The sequence below is a fragment of the Stigmatopora argus genome, chromosome 11 (assembly GCF_051989625.1).
Source record: "Stigmatopora argus isolate UIUO_Sarg chromosome 11, RoL_Sarg_1.0, whole genome shotgun sequence".
In the NCBI taxonomy this organism is placed as follows: Eukaryota; Metazoa; Chordata; class Actinopteri; order Syngnathiformes; family Syngnathidae; genus Stigmatopora; species Stigmatopora argus.
In genome coordinates this window covers 15,890,001-15,908,937 of record NC_135397.1, presented here as the reverse complement: position 1 = coordinate 15,908,937, position 18,937 = coordinate 15,890,001, and the positions used below count along the sequence as shown (strand labels likewise).

Sequence of the window (18,937 nt, the reverse complement as noted above, 5' to 3'; positions counted from 1 at the left end):
AGTAAAGGTTTAATAGCCATAAAATATTTTTTGAGGGTTGGATTGATTCAGATATAGAATTGAAGGCGTCGGATTGAAATTCACGGCCCGCCACTGGTTTAAACGTTCTATGTTTACGTTTCAAGCCTGAAATGTGGCGAAAGTTTCAAAAGTTTAAGGGGACCAAATACTTTCACATGGTACTACTGTATATGAAGCTAGTAGTAAATTAACCTGAAATCTTCCATTTTTACATTGCAAAGATTCAAATTGCGGTAAATGTTTACTGTGAGTGAGTGAAAGAGCGAGTGCAAGAGCGAAAGAGCGAGCGCGTGCGTGAGTGAGCGAGTGAGTGCGTGCGTGCAAGGGTGAATGAGTTAGTGAGAGTGAAGAGGTGAACAAGTAAGTGGGTGAGCGAAAGTGTGTGATTGAAAGAGGGTGATGGTGAGTGGGTGAGCAAGTGAAAGGGTGAACGAGTTCATTAAAGAATGAAGAGGTGAACAAGTGGATGAGTGAAAGATTGGAAGATTGCGAGTGAAAGAGTAAGCGAGCGAGCACTAACCTCCACAGTCATAGGGATATTCTGCTTTCGGACATTATGGTTATGCTGGTCTGTGTTCAACATTATGACGGCATATGCCAGGGCAAATCCTGCGTCATTGGTCAGAAAGGGGGAGCCATTCACTTTCTAAAGAAAAAACACATTCAGAAAAGTCAAATTTCCTGGACTAAAGGCTAATTTCTTTGACAAAGAGCACAGTAGTGTCATAACTTAAAACTTGGAGGGTATCAGTAGAAAATGTAGAGGGCGTATAATTGAAATCAACTCTCGAACTTCACAATTCCAACACTAACTCCAACACACTTATTTTACACTAAGTTTTAGTGTCAGAAAAGCCTCGTTTAGGAACATTCTGGAGCCCTGTTTCTGTAATTTTCTAAATCAAACACTGCAAATATAAGGGAATATAAATTGAGATCAACACCATGTAAAAATATACAGTAATCCCTCGATTATCACGGTTAATGTAGACCAGACATGGTTGCGATAAATGAAAAAACGCGAAGTAGGGTCACCCCTTTTTGAGTGCTAGTAGCAAGCGGAGGAGAGATAAAACGCTAAACAAAATGTATTTTGACGTCCATGAATATAATTCAAGGAAAAAATAAACCGTATCTTGCATAAAACGTGAAAAAACTCACATTCCCGTCACTGCTTGCTCGGGGCACGGCCATCTTACTGTAGTTAAACGTGCTCAGACTGGCCAGACGTGAATACACTTACCGTATTTTCAAGACTATAAGGCGCACTAAAAAGTCTAAAATTTTCTCCAAAATAGACGGCGCCTTATAATGCGGAGCGCCGTGTGTATGCTCCGAGCTCGCTCCAAAGCCTGACTGACAGCACTTCCGGCCGACACGCTTCTTATAAAAGGCGGACATGACACTGTCAAGATGATTGCCATTGTCGTCAATCTCCTGAACCCATTGTTGCAACTGGGTGCCATATTGAAGATCTTCATAATTTCTCTCAGCAGATCTCTCCACGTTCCTCATCCTCATTCTCGTCGTTGTCTGCTGCCCTCACTCCCCGAGGAATCATTTTGATGAGGTCCCCATCAGTTGGAGGGGTGAGGGTTCTGACTGGCTCGCCCGCAGTGTGTTTACCACTCGCATAGTGTCCTTAGAAAAGAATATTGTGGTTGTCTTCTGAATGTTCACTTCTTTCTTGGTAAAACGCACGGTAGATTCCTTTATGCCGTAATGGCGTGCTACCCCTTTAGCATATGTTGCAACATTATTTTTTCGGTCACTGTCATCATGTCTCGTTTATTTCCTGGTCTCATAGGATGTCAGGATGCTTAGAAGGCATTTTCAACGGCGACTCAAAATCCAAAAAAAGCTGGAATAGGTTCGGCCTTTTTCTATCATTCTTCTACAGAGAAATATGGCTTCTTCACTGCCGAAGAAGAAGCAGAGTCCTGACTTCCGCCATTTTTTTATCCCTTGTCTTCCACTTGCGAGTTTCAGCATGAATTTTGACATTTTTATGAACTTTTTTATACTTATTATAAAAAACTTGATGTACTGAATCTGCAAAATGGTGAAGGATCAGAGTGCTACTTTACTCAAAAAGAAGGCAAATATATGCCAGTGTTGTTACAGTATGTTCACATTAATTAGATGTACCAAACTGGAAAATCTGGAAATTGCCCTATTGCTGCTATCCACATCAAAATATAAGCTTTGTTCATTTTTACTTGCCAGTGCCCACACTGTGTTGCATGTAGTGGTGTAAGATGCAGCCACTCGCGAGATTTAAACTAATGAAATAAACCATCAAATGACTCTTAAATGTTTTTTTTATCAACAATGTAGCGATTGGATTTATCTATTTGACAAAAAAAATATAATTTAAAAAGTGCAACTTATTGTCCGATGCCAGTTATATACTCTATGTTTCTTTCTTTCTCATAACACATTTGAATTTTGAATTGTGCGATTTGAAGTCTGTAAATAAGGTCGTGATAGCAGAGTGGGTGTAGGGTGTAGCTGAAATAATCGATAAGGGTGTTTTTAATAACTCATTTTCAGTTGCATATTACTACTGCATACAGCAAACAATTCAATCAAATTTCCAGGAGTGATAAAACATGTCTTACATGCCAGTTGTCTGTAAATGTTTCCATTAGTCTTTGGATGACCGGAGCCTCTCCAGGTAATCTGAAGGCCTCTAGGTAAAGCCTCAAGGCCTCATCAATGCGAAGCCCCTGGAAGGTGAAAGTACTGCAACAGAGTTCAGATTCATCAAGGATTGATATTGTGAGATGCTCGTGAAAATGTTTAAAAGTCAAAGGCAATGGTATCTCGATTTATGAAAGTTTCTACATATTAAATATTCAGGTTACGCCTTAATGGGAAATGTTTATTTAATGATACGAAAAAGAATTCAGGATACGAAGCACTCAAAATCTAAAAAAATAATAATAATCAAACATCCGCCGAAACGTAAATACATTTCCTGTATCCTGTATTTTATTTTGAAATTGGTGATAGATTGATGATAGATTTGCTCTCCCATGGACCCATCAACCAACACCTCATTAGCTTCCCATTGCAGCTAGCTTTCATTTGTCCTTGAACGCTGTTCATCATCGCGAAGTACTAACTTTGTGAGTTTTTCTTGTGTGCTTAAGGCAACTTTTTTTGGACCCGAGAAAGTTTTTTTTTTAAATTCAAATGTTAAGGAAAGTTGTGTTCAGTCAAATGTTTTGTCAGTTGTAAAACGTTTGGCTCCTCTTTCAACAACGTGCTAACCCTTCAAAAACAATAGTTTTTGCATGTTTGCAATTCATTTTAATTGGTTAATAAATAATTTTCTGATCTTTTCTCTTTTTTTGTTTGTTTCTCACATAGAAATTTGGTATACAGTAATACCTTAAGATAAGAGCTTAATGCAGGGGTGACCAACTTCACTTCAACACACCTGAATGAAATAATCGGGATCGGTATGAAGCTTCTGGACAGCTTACTGATGAGAATCAAATGATCACATTTGATTCAGGTGTGGTAGAGGAGGGAGATGTGGAAAACAGACTGGATAGGGGCTCTCGAGGACCGGAGTTGGCCACCCCTGGCTTAATCCATTCTGGGACCGAGCTCGTATGTCAATTTACTTGTGTCTAAATGTGTCAAATTAATTTGTTTCCACCCTCTTAAAAAACACCCCAAAAAATGGAAAAACAGTTTTGTATTGGTTCGAATTCACCACCTACACACAAAGTAACAAATACCCATCTAGTGGTTATGAACTTCAATACTAAAATGTGACATTACTCAGTATAGACGGCGCAGACGAGAGAGAGAAAGGACAGGGGAGAGACTTGACGGACGTGCTCGTAACATAGCAAACTTTAAATTTAACTTAAATGAACTTAAGAGTACTATACAAACACTTAAAATAAGTTTTAATCTTACATTACACTAAATTTAAACCTTCTTGTGTGATAACCGAGGCAGATGATAATGGATTCCACCACGGCTTTCGAGGCGGAACGTTTTGCTTCTCCATGCCTCAAAACAGTGTTCATTTCGTCCAGTTGTTGTTTTTTTAATTACTGAAGCAGCCACGACTGGCTTTGAAGGGTTTCGCTGGTGACTTTTTTAAATGCTTGCTTTGCTTTCAAGTCCATGTAGATTCCCCTGGCTTTTTCGCATATTATCGACTCGGTCAAGCCATCTCCTGCTAAGTGTCTTTTATGCATATTAAAAGGAGGCTCTCCATCTCATTATGAATGTCACTGCACATCTTGGAAATTATGGTTAGTACTTTGGAAGACTTGATATTCTTTATACCAACCTTCTGCTTAAGGATGGTACATATTGTCGAAGTACTCCTCTCATATTGGCGAGCCAGCTCAGTCACGCGTACACCACTCATGTTTTTCAATTGTTTCGATTGTCATCATACGCTTTTTCTTCTCACTACCCCTCATGCACCGGTGCTTGCTTAGGATCCATTGTTTTTCCCTTAATTCTCCACTGATTAACGCAAAAAAACACGTAAAAATGCAAACTGTACGCCCAGTGGTAGTAATTATATTTAAGCGAGGGAGATGTGGCAAGAAAGACAGTGCGCTAATATCATAAGCAGCCTCTCGCAGACTCGGCCACCAGGCTGTCTTATATGATCGTATTGCAAATGTGTCTCGTATCTCAAGGCAAATATTTGCTCGTAATTTTCCTCGTATCTCAAATTTCTCGTATGTTGGGGCTCTCGTATGTCAAATTATTACTGTACAGTGATGCCTCTACGTCATTCTATAAGTGGTTTTGTAACTTGGATTTTTCGTAAGTAGTAAATACATTTTAAGTTGAATTAGCTTGATTCATTCCACAATCATTAATACTACCCCCTAAATCGGGGGACGGCAACCATAGGTTCTGGAGCCGCATGCACCTCTTTAGCCCTTCCCTATTGGCTCCCTGGAGCTTTTTCAAAAATGTTTGAAAATGGGGAATGAAAATGTAATTTGGGTTTTAATATGATTTCTGTCAAGGTTTGACCAGAGCCAACTCCCCTAAAAGTTCAAGGTTTGGTGCTAGCAGTTCACACTCTACAGGAGGGTAATGTGGTCTTTGAAAATGAGCAAGATCTCCTCATCCATCCATCCAATTTGAAGCTTTTCCAAAACTCACCTTACCGTCTTTTCAGTTCTAATGTCTTTAGTTTAGCTTCTCCATATTCAATATCATTCCGAATGGGAAGAGAGGGCGGCGTTCACGTGACGTGTGCAGAGCATGTTCTGGCTCTGCGGCCCCGCCTCCAATTGCAATTACAGTGGGGAAAATTAGCATTAGCATTTAGTCAACCACCAATTGTGCAAGTTATCCTACTTGAAAAGATTAGAGAGGCCTGCAATTGTCAACATGGGTAAACCGCAACAATGAGAAAGTGAAAAAAAACTGAAAATCACAATGTTTGATTTTTAAAGAATTTATTTGCAAATCATGGTGGCAAATAAGTATTTGGTCAACACCAAAAGTTCATCTCAATACTTTGTTATGTCCCCTTTGTTGGCAATAACGGAGGCCAAACGACTTCTGTAACTCTTCACAAGCTTTTCACACACTGTTGCTGGTATTTTGGCCCATTCCTCCATACATATCTCCCCTATAGCAGTGATGTTTTGGGGCTGTCGTATGGCAACATGGACTTTCAAACCCCTCCAAAGATTTTCTGTGTGGTTGAGATCTGGAGACTGGGTAGGCCACACCAGGACCTTAAAATGCTTCTTACGAAGCCACTCCTTTGTTCACCTGGCTGTGTGTTTGGGATCATTGTCATGCTGAAAGACCCAGCCACATCTCATCTTCAATTTCCTTGCTGATGCAAGGAGATTTTCAGTCAAAATCTCTCGATACATGGCCCCATTCATTCTTTCCTTTACACAGATCAGTCGGCCTGGTCCCTGTGCAAAAAAACAGCCCCAAAGCATGATGTTTTCACCCCCATGCTTCACAGTGGGTATGGTGTTCTTCGGATGCAATTCAGTATTCTTTCTCCTCCAAACACGAGAATCTGTGTTTCTCCCAAAAAGTTCTATTTTGGTTTCATCTGACCATAACACATTCTCCCAGTCCTCTTCTGGATCATCCAAATGCTCTCCAGCGAACCGCAGACGGGCCTGAATGTGTACTGGCTTCAGCAAGGGGACACGTCTGGCAGTGCAGGATTTGAGTCCCTGGCGGTGCATTGTGTTACTGATAGTAGCCTTTGTTACTGTGGTCCCAGCTCTTTCTAGGTCATTCACTAGGTCCCCCCGTGTGGTTCTGGGATTTTTGCTCACCGTTCTTGTTATAATTTTGACACCACGGGGAGTGATCTTGCATGGAGCCCCAGATCGAGGGAGATTATCAGTGGTCTTGTATTTCTTCCATTTTCTAATAATTGCTCCCACAGTTAATTTGTTTACACCGAGCGTTTTACCTCTTGCAGATTCAGTGTTCCCAGCCTGGTGCAGGTCTACAATTTTGTCTCTGGTGTCCTTCGAGAGCTCTTTGGTCTTGCCCATAGTGGAGTTTGGAGTGTGACAGACTGAGGTTGTGGACAGGTCTACACCGATAATGAGTTAAAACAGATGCTATTAATACAGGTAAAAAGTGGAGACCTTGTTAGACCTCGTTAGAAGTTAGACCTCTTTGACAGCCAGAAATCTCGCTTGTTTGTAGGTCTCTCAATTACAGGCCTCTCTAATCTTTTCAAGTAGGAGAACTTGCACAATTGGTGGTTGACTAAATACTTAGTTGCCCCACCGTACATTACAGCGCCTTCTCTGTTTTATACCAAATTATTTTTAATTATGTCCACACATCGTTTTAGTATATATTTTTATAAACATTTATTTATTTATTTTAAAGTCAGCGAGAGACCACACATCGTTTTAGTTTTTTTTTTCAGCAAGAGAGAAGCCCGGCCCGACCCGAACTGAAGGAATGATTGACATTTCGGGTCGGGGTTAAATATCTCACCTCTAACAGGGAGTACAAATATGTTACTTTGAAGGGAAAATCTTAAGAAAAATCATCGCACGTGGTATTTCTGAGTTACTGTATGAATCAAAAGCACATCCGCTACATTGTCTTGCGTCGTCTGTCACCTTGCAGTTTCGTGCGTGTCGTCTTTTTATGCGCATATAAACCGTAACCTCGACTCAGTCATCATTTTTTTTGTCCGACAAATGCAGCTTATATGCGAGTACATACGGTAAATCTCATTGTACTTGTATATTGACAATAATGGCATTCAATTCAATTTTTAAATTGTTCAGTGTGTATTGTCTAGAATGGATTAGGGTTTTTAGTTATAAAACATGTCTCTATTTACGATAAATTCAAGTTACAAAACCACTTCTGGAACCAATTAATTTTTGTAAACCGCTTACTTGACAAAGCTGTCCAGAAGCTCCATATTATTGCGATCACTGACAAATTCCCCGATCATTTTTTTTTCCAATCTGGGATTTTCTCGAAGCCACTGTGCCACTTGGTTGTTATCCATTGGATTACTGAGAATCCCTTTCTCCTGAAGGAATTGAAGACCCTTCTTTGGTTTCAGATTAAATTGCTCTGTTCCTGTGATCAGAAGCTACGAAGAAGGCAAAAATAAGAAATTTATTACATTTGCACTCTACTCTGTTCCTAACAACAGTTAGCAAAGGTCAATCTATGTATTTTACCTTTTTCTTTGTTCTTATTTCAAGCAACTCTTGGGGACCAGGTATGTATGAAGAGAACCGCTGAGGTTTTTTCAGTGATTTCTTCTCAGCTGGAAGAAATAATAAAAAATATTAACTTTGAGTTTACGTGTACTGCTCTTTACAGTAAGTAGAACATGGTAGTCTCTAGTCTTACTATTGTCAGTTTCGCTTTGATTCTGTCTACACAGTTTCATCTTTTCCGCCATCTGATTTCCATTGGTTGTAGGGTCTGTTTCATTTTTCGTTGTACTTTCCTGCTCCCCTGGTGGTTTTTCTAACTGGTCTTGAGCAGTGTTGTCTAGCACTTTGGTTCGGCAGTGGGCCTCAGTGCTGTCAATCACAGTAAGTAGAGCTTCAAGTGACAAAAGGTGAGTAGTGTAGAGCTGGCCTGATACTGGGAACGCATTCTGTAGGATTAAAGTAAAATACAGAAATTCAAATTCATCCATCATTGAATATACAGACGCTCCCCTACTTACGAACATTCGAGTTACGAACAACGGTACATACGGACATGTCTGCAAATTGCGTTTATGTCGAAAAATGTTCGTAAGTTCGATTTTGTATTGCACGCCTTTTTCCAAGTAGTGCTTCTTTCCGCCGCTAATACCGACGCCTGGCGCTGTGAGTGCTCAGCTCACCCAGCATCTACCTTCCTCTGCCCAGTTCGTTGCAATGCGGAAGTGCGTGAACGTATCTCCAGTGTGCAAAGAACCTTTTTCATTTGTATCATTAAATATCTCGTGCATCCATTATTGAATATGGTTGGTGAAAAGTGAAAGGCTTCTATTGAGGGAGGTGCAAGGAAGAGGCAAGCCATTTCATTTGAAATGAGTGGCAATAATAACGAAGCTTGATGTGCGTCAGAAAGTGGGGAGCGTTGCACGTGAATACGACTTGAATCGTTCGACCGTCAGTACCATTTATAAACATAAAGATCGAGCAGCAGGACCCCAATATTGAACGCTGTACAAAGTTTGCAAATCAATTGAATGATGCCATACAGTGCTACCGCATCATTTATGATGAAAAAAAGAAAACTGCAATCGTCATTAGATAGCTTCTTCGGCCAGTTTCTAGTAAATCTCTCTCTCTCTCTAATGTATGTATACAGTACTGTATGTATTCTCTCCATTTTATTAAATGTTTTTTTAGTACAAAGCAGTGTGTGTTACTTATACAAGCCTTAAACATACAAATGCACTTATACAAACCTTCAATATACTTATATAGGCCTTAAACATAAATTATAATACAAAATATAGCACTGAGCAACTTACGAACAAATTCAACTTATGAACAATCGCTCGGAACCTAACTCGTTCGTGAGTAGGGGAGCGTCTGTGTCAGGGAAAGATGGAGGTACCTTAGACAGCAACTTGGTGAGGTCTTCAAATAGATTAGAGCAGTAGAAGTCACAGTCATAGTTAATGTACAACTCAGTAACAAAGCTGGGGATTCTCCACAGCTGAACCAGAGACTCTAGAGCCATTTCCTTCATTTCGTAGGGTATCTTCATACTCTCTGATGTGATTATGTCCATGAGTTTCTTAAGATACATCTGTCATATTTAGCCCATTTTGTTATCAGAAATTATATTTTTACAATTGAAATGTACATATTGTGCATTAGTGATAAACAAAATACAGAGAAAAATAACTTACCTCTAGCTGAAATTTAAGATGCGCTCTCATGCTCTCAAATAGCAAGAAACACACTCGTAATGACAAAGCGTATAGGTTTATACGGTCCATATTCAGTAGCTGAAAAAAAAAAAGTTTTCATTGGATGGAACACTTTCTGAAAAAAAAATTCTGTGATGAGGAAATAAAAGCATTTAAGGATGCACCGAAATAAAATACAGTGGTACCTCTACTTACGAATGCCTCTAAATAGAAACATTTCAGGTTACGAAAGACTTTGACAGGCAAATGACCGTTCCAATGTACGAAAACAAGATCCAAATTACATAATCCCACAAAACGTATCAGTTATTTTATTTTGAAATTGTCCTGCTTGACACTCCACTGGTTTCTCATTGGAGCCTCACAACAACAATAAGTCTGTGTTTACCGTCGTCCGCCGTCATGAAGTACTTCATTTAAAATGATTAGTGCAAATAAAGTTAATAAACCGGCATTGTAATCCATAGAGGAAAAACAGAAGATAAGAAAGTGGCGTGCGGTTGACCGATATTGCAAGGCAATACCGGCCGACCATAACCCACCTACTAGCATTGCTACGCTATTAAAGCAGAAGGAAGCATTCAAAGTGACAACCTTTGCATGGCCTCTCTGTACTGAATAACGAGATGGATAGACTTTTAGGCCTTTGGAGTTCTATCTAGTGCTAAGTTGTTTTGAATTCATAATTTTACGTTGTTTAGATGTGTGCTTATGTGCATGTGTTTGTGTGCTAAAGTTAGCTTCCTCCTTACACTGCGCTGTACTCCTGCACAAATCGAAAATGTTTTTGCATAAGTGTTATTCATTTTAATACATTAATAAATCATTTTATTATAATTTTCACTCATTTTCTATGTTTCTCACATATTTCGTGCAGATTGGGATACTGATCATTTTTAAAGGGTTTAGTTTTTTTTTCCCTTTTTTTCCTTTCTTTGAGGACTGTGGAACAAATTAGAGAAGACCCTTGTAGAGAACATAATGTCATGACTGTCTTGAGTTTCCAGTTATTTCTACAAAGCTCTTTTTTCTCTGATAGAATGATTGAAACAGATACTTCTTTGTCACCAAAAAACAATCATGAAGTATGGTTATTTTAGGACTTTATTATGGATGAACTGAAAATGTGACCAAATCAGCTGGGTCAAAAATATACATGCACCAATGTGAATACAGTCAAATGAAAAGGTTTGGGCACCCCCTGATCATTTTCAAGATTTTATTAGTGCTGCAAAGTCCACCAAGCACTCTTTGACAAAATCCCCTTCAGAGAATGGCTTACTGTTTTTAGCGATTTTGTGAGCTATCACAAAGCTTGTCTTGGTTGCTAATTATGAAATATCAACCTCTGAGTAATGCAAAATTCTTCATGTAAACGGGTTATCTAAGAATTAATCAAGAAGCGCTTTGTGGGCATAGCAGTCTCCACTTGTGATGAAGATTTGCATGCCACCGGTGGTGAGCGCCCCAATGGACTAATGGTTAGAGCATTGACCTCACAGTTCTGAGATCGACTATTGAAACCCGGGTGGGTTCTAACCTTACAGTAAGTGGAGTATGTTTGGTGCCCCCGAGAATTTGTGGGTTTTGTCCGGGTACTCCAGTTTTTGCCAACAAACCAAAATTATGCATGCTAGACTGGTTGAACACTCTAAATTACCCCTGGTTATGAGTGCGAGCGTGCATGGTTGTCGCTCTACTTGTGTTTTTGATTGGCTGGCTACTGATATAGTATAATCAATCAATCAGATGGGTGGAAAAAAATTGGGAATTTGGAATCGATTTCTGAAATTGCCAACAAGCCCTTTTCAAGGAGGGCAGTGACAAATGATGGCAGAAATATTTCATCAAATTTTAATGAAAATGCAGCAGCAAAGTCCAAATTTGAAACTTATTGTGTAGATGAACAAATAAGCTGCTCTGCAAAATGAGGATTTTGGGAGCACTGAGGGAAAAACCTAAGTTGTAGATAATCGTTCTTGCGTGGGCTGCTATATTGACTCATGGGAAGTCCCATGTCTCAATAAGGTGTGTGTTGGGCTGAGGGCAGCGCCACTATAGAACTTTTGGGTTAATTTCTTTTTTAAACATAAAATCTTTTGGAAGGTACTGTTTGATCTGTGCTTCACATAATCCCCAGGGCAATACGTGACCAAACCGTGTTTAATCCCCAAAAATCAATATATTCATTTCAAAGATATTATCAAATTAAATGACAGTGAGAGGAAGTATTGTCTATTTATTGTATATTTTTTCTTCAACTGGGTTGAAATTTTCCAACAATACTTTACCTGGAAAAGTTGTCTGCAAAGCTCATCTTTGATCAGTCCTAGCAAAGATTGGTAATTGAAAAAATCTGCAGACTCCAGGGCAACACTGAGCAGTTGTAGGCCCATGTGCATCATTGCATCAGTGTTGTGACGGTCATTTGGGTTGGTCAATGAGATTAAGAATCGGAAAAGCTCCTTTAGACATGGCAGACCATAAGGGATGAGAGAAGCACCTAAATAAAAAAAATATTAAAAAAAAGATACTGATTGGCTAATATGGAGAAGAGTGCATCTTTTTTGTAAGTGAAAAAAATCAACATACACCATGTACCTTCAAGAACATTTCCGCCCACAACTTCTGAATCTTAAATATTAAGGATAATGGTTAACCCTTCAACCTTTTTGTTAGTAAATGCATTTTCCAGGTACAGTAATGCAAAGTAAAATGTTGCAAAGTGTACATTTTCTTACCATCTCTTTGTATGGACTGTGTGAATCGGACACCTCGAGGATTGATGTAATCCAGGTCATGGACAGAGGTGCTACTTGACTGTTTTGTAATGTATTTTTCCTCAAGAACTTCTGGAATGGACTCTACTGAGGCTGATTGAGACGGATTACCTTCAGACTTGATTAAAAGGAAGGAGGAAATTAAATACATCCTCAAAATTGTTTACATGTATGAACCGAAAACAATATGCTTGCGTAGCCACCTGCGCATTTGTGGAGCCAGGCTCTGCATCTAAGAATGTATTAGGATTGCCCGGTGTAGCTGCAAACAAGCTACACTGATCCAGGTCAGAGAGGTCTTCCCGAGAAGTAGTTTTGGAGCAAAAGTCTAGACCACTGTCTGTGGTAGTGGGACTAGAGATTGAAGACCCAGCGCTGTCTGAGGCTGGAAGTGAACACCTTTTCTCCATTAAGATGACTCCCCCTAAACAAAGGACAGGTCGCATGCAAAGAGAATTTAATGATATGAATTACGAGGCAGGTGCATCACTGAGAGATGAAGTACAGTTCTTTAGATGTTTAAAAATATATATATTTTTAACAATTTTACTTTGAGTGATACATGTTCTCAAGGTTGCTTCGCTGACCAGTTTAACTTGTTAATAAATGATCCACTGAATATACATACACGGGCCTGCTCTGTATTAAATAGGAAATGCTTTAAGATACATTTATTATGTTTGATGAAATTGAAATGACATTCGCATATCTACACACGAGTTGGGCATGTGGTATGGCCAAAATAAAGTAGTGATAGTACTGAGGGAAATCTAATAATACATTATGCCTGATAGAATTTAGAACAAAAGTACAAAATAAACTGAATTGATAATCACCAAAATTGTGGTTTGATTTTCCATTATTTTTTAACAATTACTTGGTTTAACCGAATAGAATTAAACTATATCCTGTGATCACTCTCAATTGATTTCAAACTATTATTCGGCACATTACTAATTGGGTATTTGTGGATTCACCTAGTCAAGGATTTTGCTTTTTATACTGTCTTGGCTCTAATTGGATAAACTCTCTGATAATTCCTCTTTTTTCCCAGCAAAGCATTTCTCTTTGTGTCCGACTAGGAGAACAAATTAGCATAAATTGACAGTGAAGGCATTTGATTTTGATGCTGCTTACCAGATAGGTTAGTACTACTGAGGTTTGTAGACGGGGTAGGATCGATCTGTCCAGAGGAACTTCTGACCATGTGGTGAGTAGGCCTTGGTGAGCGTTTTTGCTTTTTCCATTTGGATGAATCACTCATGCCACTTGCTCGCATCTTGAGCTGATGGAGGGGAGGGAGTAACTCATATTAATTAATGCTTGTCCCAAAAAATAAAAATTAAGCAAAACAATCAATCAAGATAATATAAATATAAGGTCTGGGTTCCTTAAAAAGTAGTTTGTTGTTGTTGTTGTTTTTAAGTCACACTCTTACTGGATTATTTAGTTATGCACACCAAAATGGGAAACTCGCCTTCCCTTTTACACATTAAATCATCTTCAGCATCAGGTGGATCTCTACTTCAATAGGCTCATTAACACAGTGGCGAAAAGTGGCTCATGTGCAGTGTTCCCTCTAAGCTGCGCGCGTGCGCAATTGCGCACTACTCTCGTCCTCGCTGCGCAGCAGCAATCATATGGCGCGCAGTAAAATTTTTTTTTTTTTTTTTTTTTACCCCTCTCCCCATGATGGCGCCGTTTAAGCGGCAGCAAGTGGCAGTAGCTCTGTCCACTTATGTTTTTCGTGTTTTACAGCATGTTTTACATGAAAAATGGACAGGTCGCCGAATGGACGTTCCGCCGAACGTTCATTCGGCGACCTGCCCGTCTGTCAAACGTCCGTCGGCGAAACGTCTTTAGGCGAATCATCCGAGTACCGATGATGTCGCTCACACTGGTACTCAGTGCGCTCAGGGAGGTTGACTTTCTGCTCAGACCAACGAAAAATTAGAGCGAACATTGCTCATGTGCAATTTGAGTTGGGTTGTTGTCTTAAGAGACATGGAACATCAGGTCAGGCCAGTTTTCCACTCCGTTTTTCCGTGGTCTATCGGTGACACTTACATATTTTTTTATTAAATCTCCTTCCGTGGTCTATCGGTAACAAATTAAAACTGGGAAAGTTTGAAAACAACATTTCAAATAATTCTGAATACTTTTGTGGCGCTTTAAAGACTGGATTGATCATGCCGGTGTGATTATATATTTTAGGTGGTTAAAAAAAGAAGTTAAAGTATTTTTGATCACTGCAACAATGTTATAATATTATTCCATTTTATAATCCAACCAATAATATTACAAACAATATGACATCCTTCTTGTACAAAGTGCTGGAGCAAGTGAAACTTCAGCAGCTTACTAGCTATTTAAGATTTCGAAAGCATGTGCATTAATAGCTCAAAAATGTTGGATTGCATTTTTTTCATTGTTCAATGTAATAATTCGATTGTGGAAACATGGCTTTGTACCCAGAAATATAGAGTAATATAGTAAGACCTCGACATACGAGGGCCATGACATACGAGCAATTTGAAATACGAGTAAAATTTCGAGCAAATATTTATCTTGAGATACGAGACAAATTTTGATATACGGCGGACGCGAGAGGCTGCTCATAAGAACATCATGGGCACTGTCTTTCCTGTCACAACTCCCTCGGATAATGTCTCTACGTGTCCGGGGCGAAGCAGAATGGCTGAGGAGCTTGCTCGATAATACGAGAGGAGCACTACTTCCTGGGTAAGTTGGCAAGTGGTCGTACGTTATCCTATTGTGAGGACATTTGTATGGTAACAAATAAAAAATAAGGTTAACAACCAGGCAAAGAAATAACAGGTGAATATACCTAAAAAACCATTAAGAAAAACTTTTAAAAAGAATCGTCTACTATTTATTTTGTAGAAAAGCCATTACCCTGGTGGGAATCTCTGTCTAAACAATGTTAGGTGTTTATGGGTGTGTTCAATATTTTGTGGATTTTTAGGCTTTAGCGGAAAATTAGTTATCACCAGCGGTCACTCAAATACAAAAAGGATATACATATATATATATATATATATATATATATATATATATATATATATACACATACATATATATATATATATATATATATATATATATATATATATATATATGTATATATATATATATATATATATATATATATATATATATATACATATATATACACACACATCTACACATATACACAGGTATACACAGGTATACACATATATACACATACAGGAAGTCCCAAAAAATGTATGGACACTAAAAATAATTATAAACACAAAAAGTATATTTATTAGCTATTTACAATTATTTAAAATAAAGTAGTCAAAATGCACGAAAAGACAAAAAAAGATACTTGCTGGGGTTATTCTGGGATATTATTATATATGTGCATAGGAATATGTGCATATTATTATATCATTCTTACGAAGCAGACGAAAGCTCGGTATAACAAGGACACCCCCACACAGCTGGCTTCGAGGACATTTAATTGTTTTCAGGACTATTGACCTGACAGGTCACCAAGTTCGAGGCCGAGGACTGTTTACTGGGAGATACACCTCGACCCTTTACCCAGATGCAAGTTCGCAATGAAGATCTGCGAAGGACTCTTAAATTGCTTTGACTTGGATTCCGGAGCAGATGGCGATAATCGAATCAACTTCCGAAAATACTCGCATAGTTTTTGAAATAGTGTCGCTCCGCCGGATATGCAATTGTTGTTGCAGTTGTTTTTTGACCTTAATTGTGTTATTCGCTTATGCAATTGGATTGAATAGATAACCTTGTAATTATTTTGATTCGATGTCTTAAATTGGCAGGAAATGAATTCAGTCCTTTAGAATGTCACGGTGGCGAGGACGAGCCAGGACGATTCTCACTCGCAAGTTAAACGCCAGAGATGTGCCCGATGCCCACCTTGTATTGTTCTATATTTTATTAAAGTATACCTATTAATAAACCTATCAATACTTGTAAATATTCACACACTTTTGAAATAATACATTATTTTTAAACACCACGTTACATTTTTTGGGACACCCTGTATATACACATATACATACATATACATATAGCATATATATAGAAATATTCTACATTGTTCCCTATTCTGTGCTGGTGAAAAACAACAACAAGAAGTACCTAACATCTAATTCAGGGGTGGCCAAAACTGGTCCTCAAGGGTGCAGGGTTTTGTTTTCCACTAATCCAGCACAGACTGTTTAATCAATTATCATTATTATTATCTGACTTCAATTCACTGATTGCACTTGTAGGACACCAGAATGGTATAAAAAAGTTTCCTCCTGATGGGTTTGAACGAAAAGCTGCACCCACGCGGCCTTTTGTGGAATAGTTTGCACTCCCTTGATCTCAGTGATCAATAATCTTAAACATGTTCTATCAAGTAAGTTAAATGTTAAATAAATTAATTAATGTTTAAACAAAAAAACACATGCAAAAGAAAACAACAACATAGAAGTGATCATCATTAACATGCATGTCAAATTCTTATTCAACATCTGATTACCTTCTTCATGCTAGCACCAGCATAACTTTTGGCCTCCTCCTTAAACAGCGGAAGCCTGTGAGACAAGGAAAACAGGACAGATTTGTTCCATAGAATAAATTTTGGTTGCTCAAAGTTTTTTTAGCTTTGGCACACTCGAAAACAGGCTGTCAAACTTTGCCATGCCAATATGATATCTTAGTGTGCTTTGTATGGTTTTGTGGTTCAGGCATGACATTCAACTCTACATTTTTACCAAAACTAGTAGAGCTATTTTCATGGCTGCTATAGTGTCCACTTTCTTCTTAAAATATGAAATGCTGTGATGCATTCATACTTGGGGCTAGATACTTTGCTCGTTGCTAACTTCCTGTATGGTGACTAGGTTGGAACCTCAAAATTTGTAATGGGGCTCCCATATAATATTGTGCGTCGCTGCAAGTGAAAAGATCTACATGTGCATTAAAAAATAAGAATAATTTTGTGTTTACAGTTCTCTCTCCAAGTGTTCAGCCTGAAAATATTCAGCGCTAACAATGGTCCAAAATAAAATCACAGCTTTAGAACTTGTTTCCAAAATAATGTGTGATATGTTAAGAGTAATTATACAAATTAGCAACCACATTTTGAATTAAAATCAGATTCTAAGTACCAAATTTTCTGCACTATAAGGCTCACCTAAAAGCCTTCAATTTTTTAAAAAACTGACTATGCATCTTATATCCGGTGCGCCTTATATGTGGATCAATATCGATCCGCAACAGGTCTCGCAACTACGGCAAGCAGCTGGCGACTCCATTTTCCCCCCGTGCACGGTGCATGCTGGAATATATGCTTATTTTGTTAATCCACCGGGTATGATGGCGAGCACACTAATTCGGTGCTCGCCGTCATTCCGGGTGAATTGACAAAAGAACTCCAGATGCTAGAATGGCGTCAACAGAGCATTCAAAGCTAGACTGCGAACTATATATTGTATATGGATCAATATTGAGCCACAACAGGTCTCACAACTATGGCAAGCAGACACCGAGTCAATTTTCCCCGTAGAAGACAGCGCCGAACGACATATGCCACAATCTGCCAGTGGATCGTAAATGCCTGGGCTGGTATATCAGTTTCAACTATGGTTCGAGCTTTCAGGAAGGCAGGAAATGTCACTCAGCTGCCAGACAACTAAAACGACACTGACTCGATTAATGACTACTTTGATGAGACGGAGCTTGGAGTGTTGGATGCTGCATTCGCCCAGCTGTTCAATTCGGAGACTGAAAACAAAGAATTCGAGGGATTGAGGAATAACTGATAAAGTGCGCTTTAAGTGTTTCTTTTGTGTTAACAGTTGAACAAGGTTGGTCATATTGTGAATATGGACGTCAACAGTTGAATGTTATAGTGCCTCATTGTGTACCTGAGAGCACGCACGGTTCACCCGCGTGAACAGCATTGAGTTATTATTGTTATTGCTTTGCACTATTACAAGTGTTACTATATTGTGATTGCACTAAAGTTCAATGTTCCATCACAGCATCAGAATGTTTTTTACAAGTTTACTGAATGGAGGAAAAGTTCCCCTCTACTATGTGATATAAATGCACTTACATGTTATACCTTGCTGTTGTAAAAAAATGATAAACTGTGTCACAAAAATACAAATACTTTACCTCGGAGAAAAAAATACAACAGTTGTTTATTCATTTTGGGAGTGAACGGAGTTGTCAGAAAGTGGTCAATGCTGGGATATATAAAACAGCATTTTCATTTCTACAAAAAATAAGCATATTATAAAGCATTGTGCTTTTTTATCCCTTGGAATCTTGTAAAAATATTTTTTCCGTCTTAGTCATGTCTAAAAAGAGTAAACTGTTTTTTCTTTTTTCTAATTTTCTATTTCCGTGTTTGACATCAAGCTGTGCGCAGTGCATATTGGGATACCGTCCATGCTGCCAACTTAAAATCAACGAATTTAGAGGTGGTCCTTGTTGCTTTAGATTTATGAAAAGACAATCTCTCCATCCGCACACGAACTACTATTTCACAGCCACTGCCAGCGGACTACCACTTGTGCCACTTTCCACATGTACTGCAGAAACAAGATTATTGGGGAAAAAAAAGATCCGGCCAGAGCATATCATCAATATGGACGAGGTTCCACTCGCCTCTGATATTCCTGTAAACCGCATTGTGGATAAAACGGGAGCACGT

General features: G+C 38.7%; 1 protein-coding gene across 4 annotated transcripts in view; it reads right to left on the bottom strand.

Annotated features, from left to right (window-relative positions):
* gbf1 (golgi brefeldin A resistant guanine nucleotide exchange factor 1) overlaps positions 1-18,937 on the bottom strand; it is a 117,995-nt gene that overhangs the window by 44,303 nt on the left and 54,755 nt on the right. For all 4 annotated transcript variants that reach the window (XM_077612445.1, XM_077612447.1, XM_077612446.1 and 1 more), the window contains 12 exons: positions 16,754-16,808; positions 13,342-13,489; positions 12,408-12,628; positions 12,166-12,322; positions 11,716-11,927; positions 9,404-9,502; positions 9,106-9,300; positions 7,894-8,146; positions 7,719-7,807; positions 7,425-7,627; positions 2,643-2,766; positions 542-667 (listed from right to left, as the gene is read on the bottom strand). In XM_077612445.1, coding sequence (XP_077468571.1) covers positions 542-667; positions 2,643-2,766; positions 7,425-7,627; positions 7,719-7,807; positions 7,894-8,146; positions 9,106-9,300; positions 9,404-9,502; positions 11,716-11,927; positions 12,166-12,322; positions 12,408-12,628; positions 13,342-13,489; positions 16,754-16,808 — 1,882 coding nt within the window. The remainder of the gene's footprint in view (positions 1-541; positions 668-2,642; positions 2,767-7,424; positions 7,628-7,718; positions 7,808-7,893; positions 8,147-9,105; positions 9,301-9,403; positions 9,503-11,715; positions 11,928-12,165; positions 12,323-12,407; positions 12,629-13,341; positions 13,490-16,753; positions 16,809-18,937) is intronic.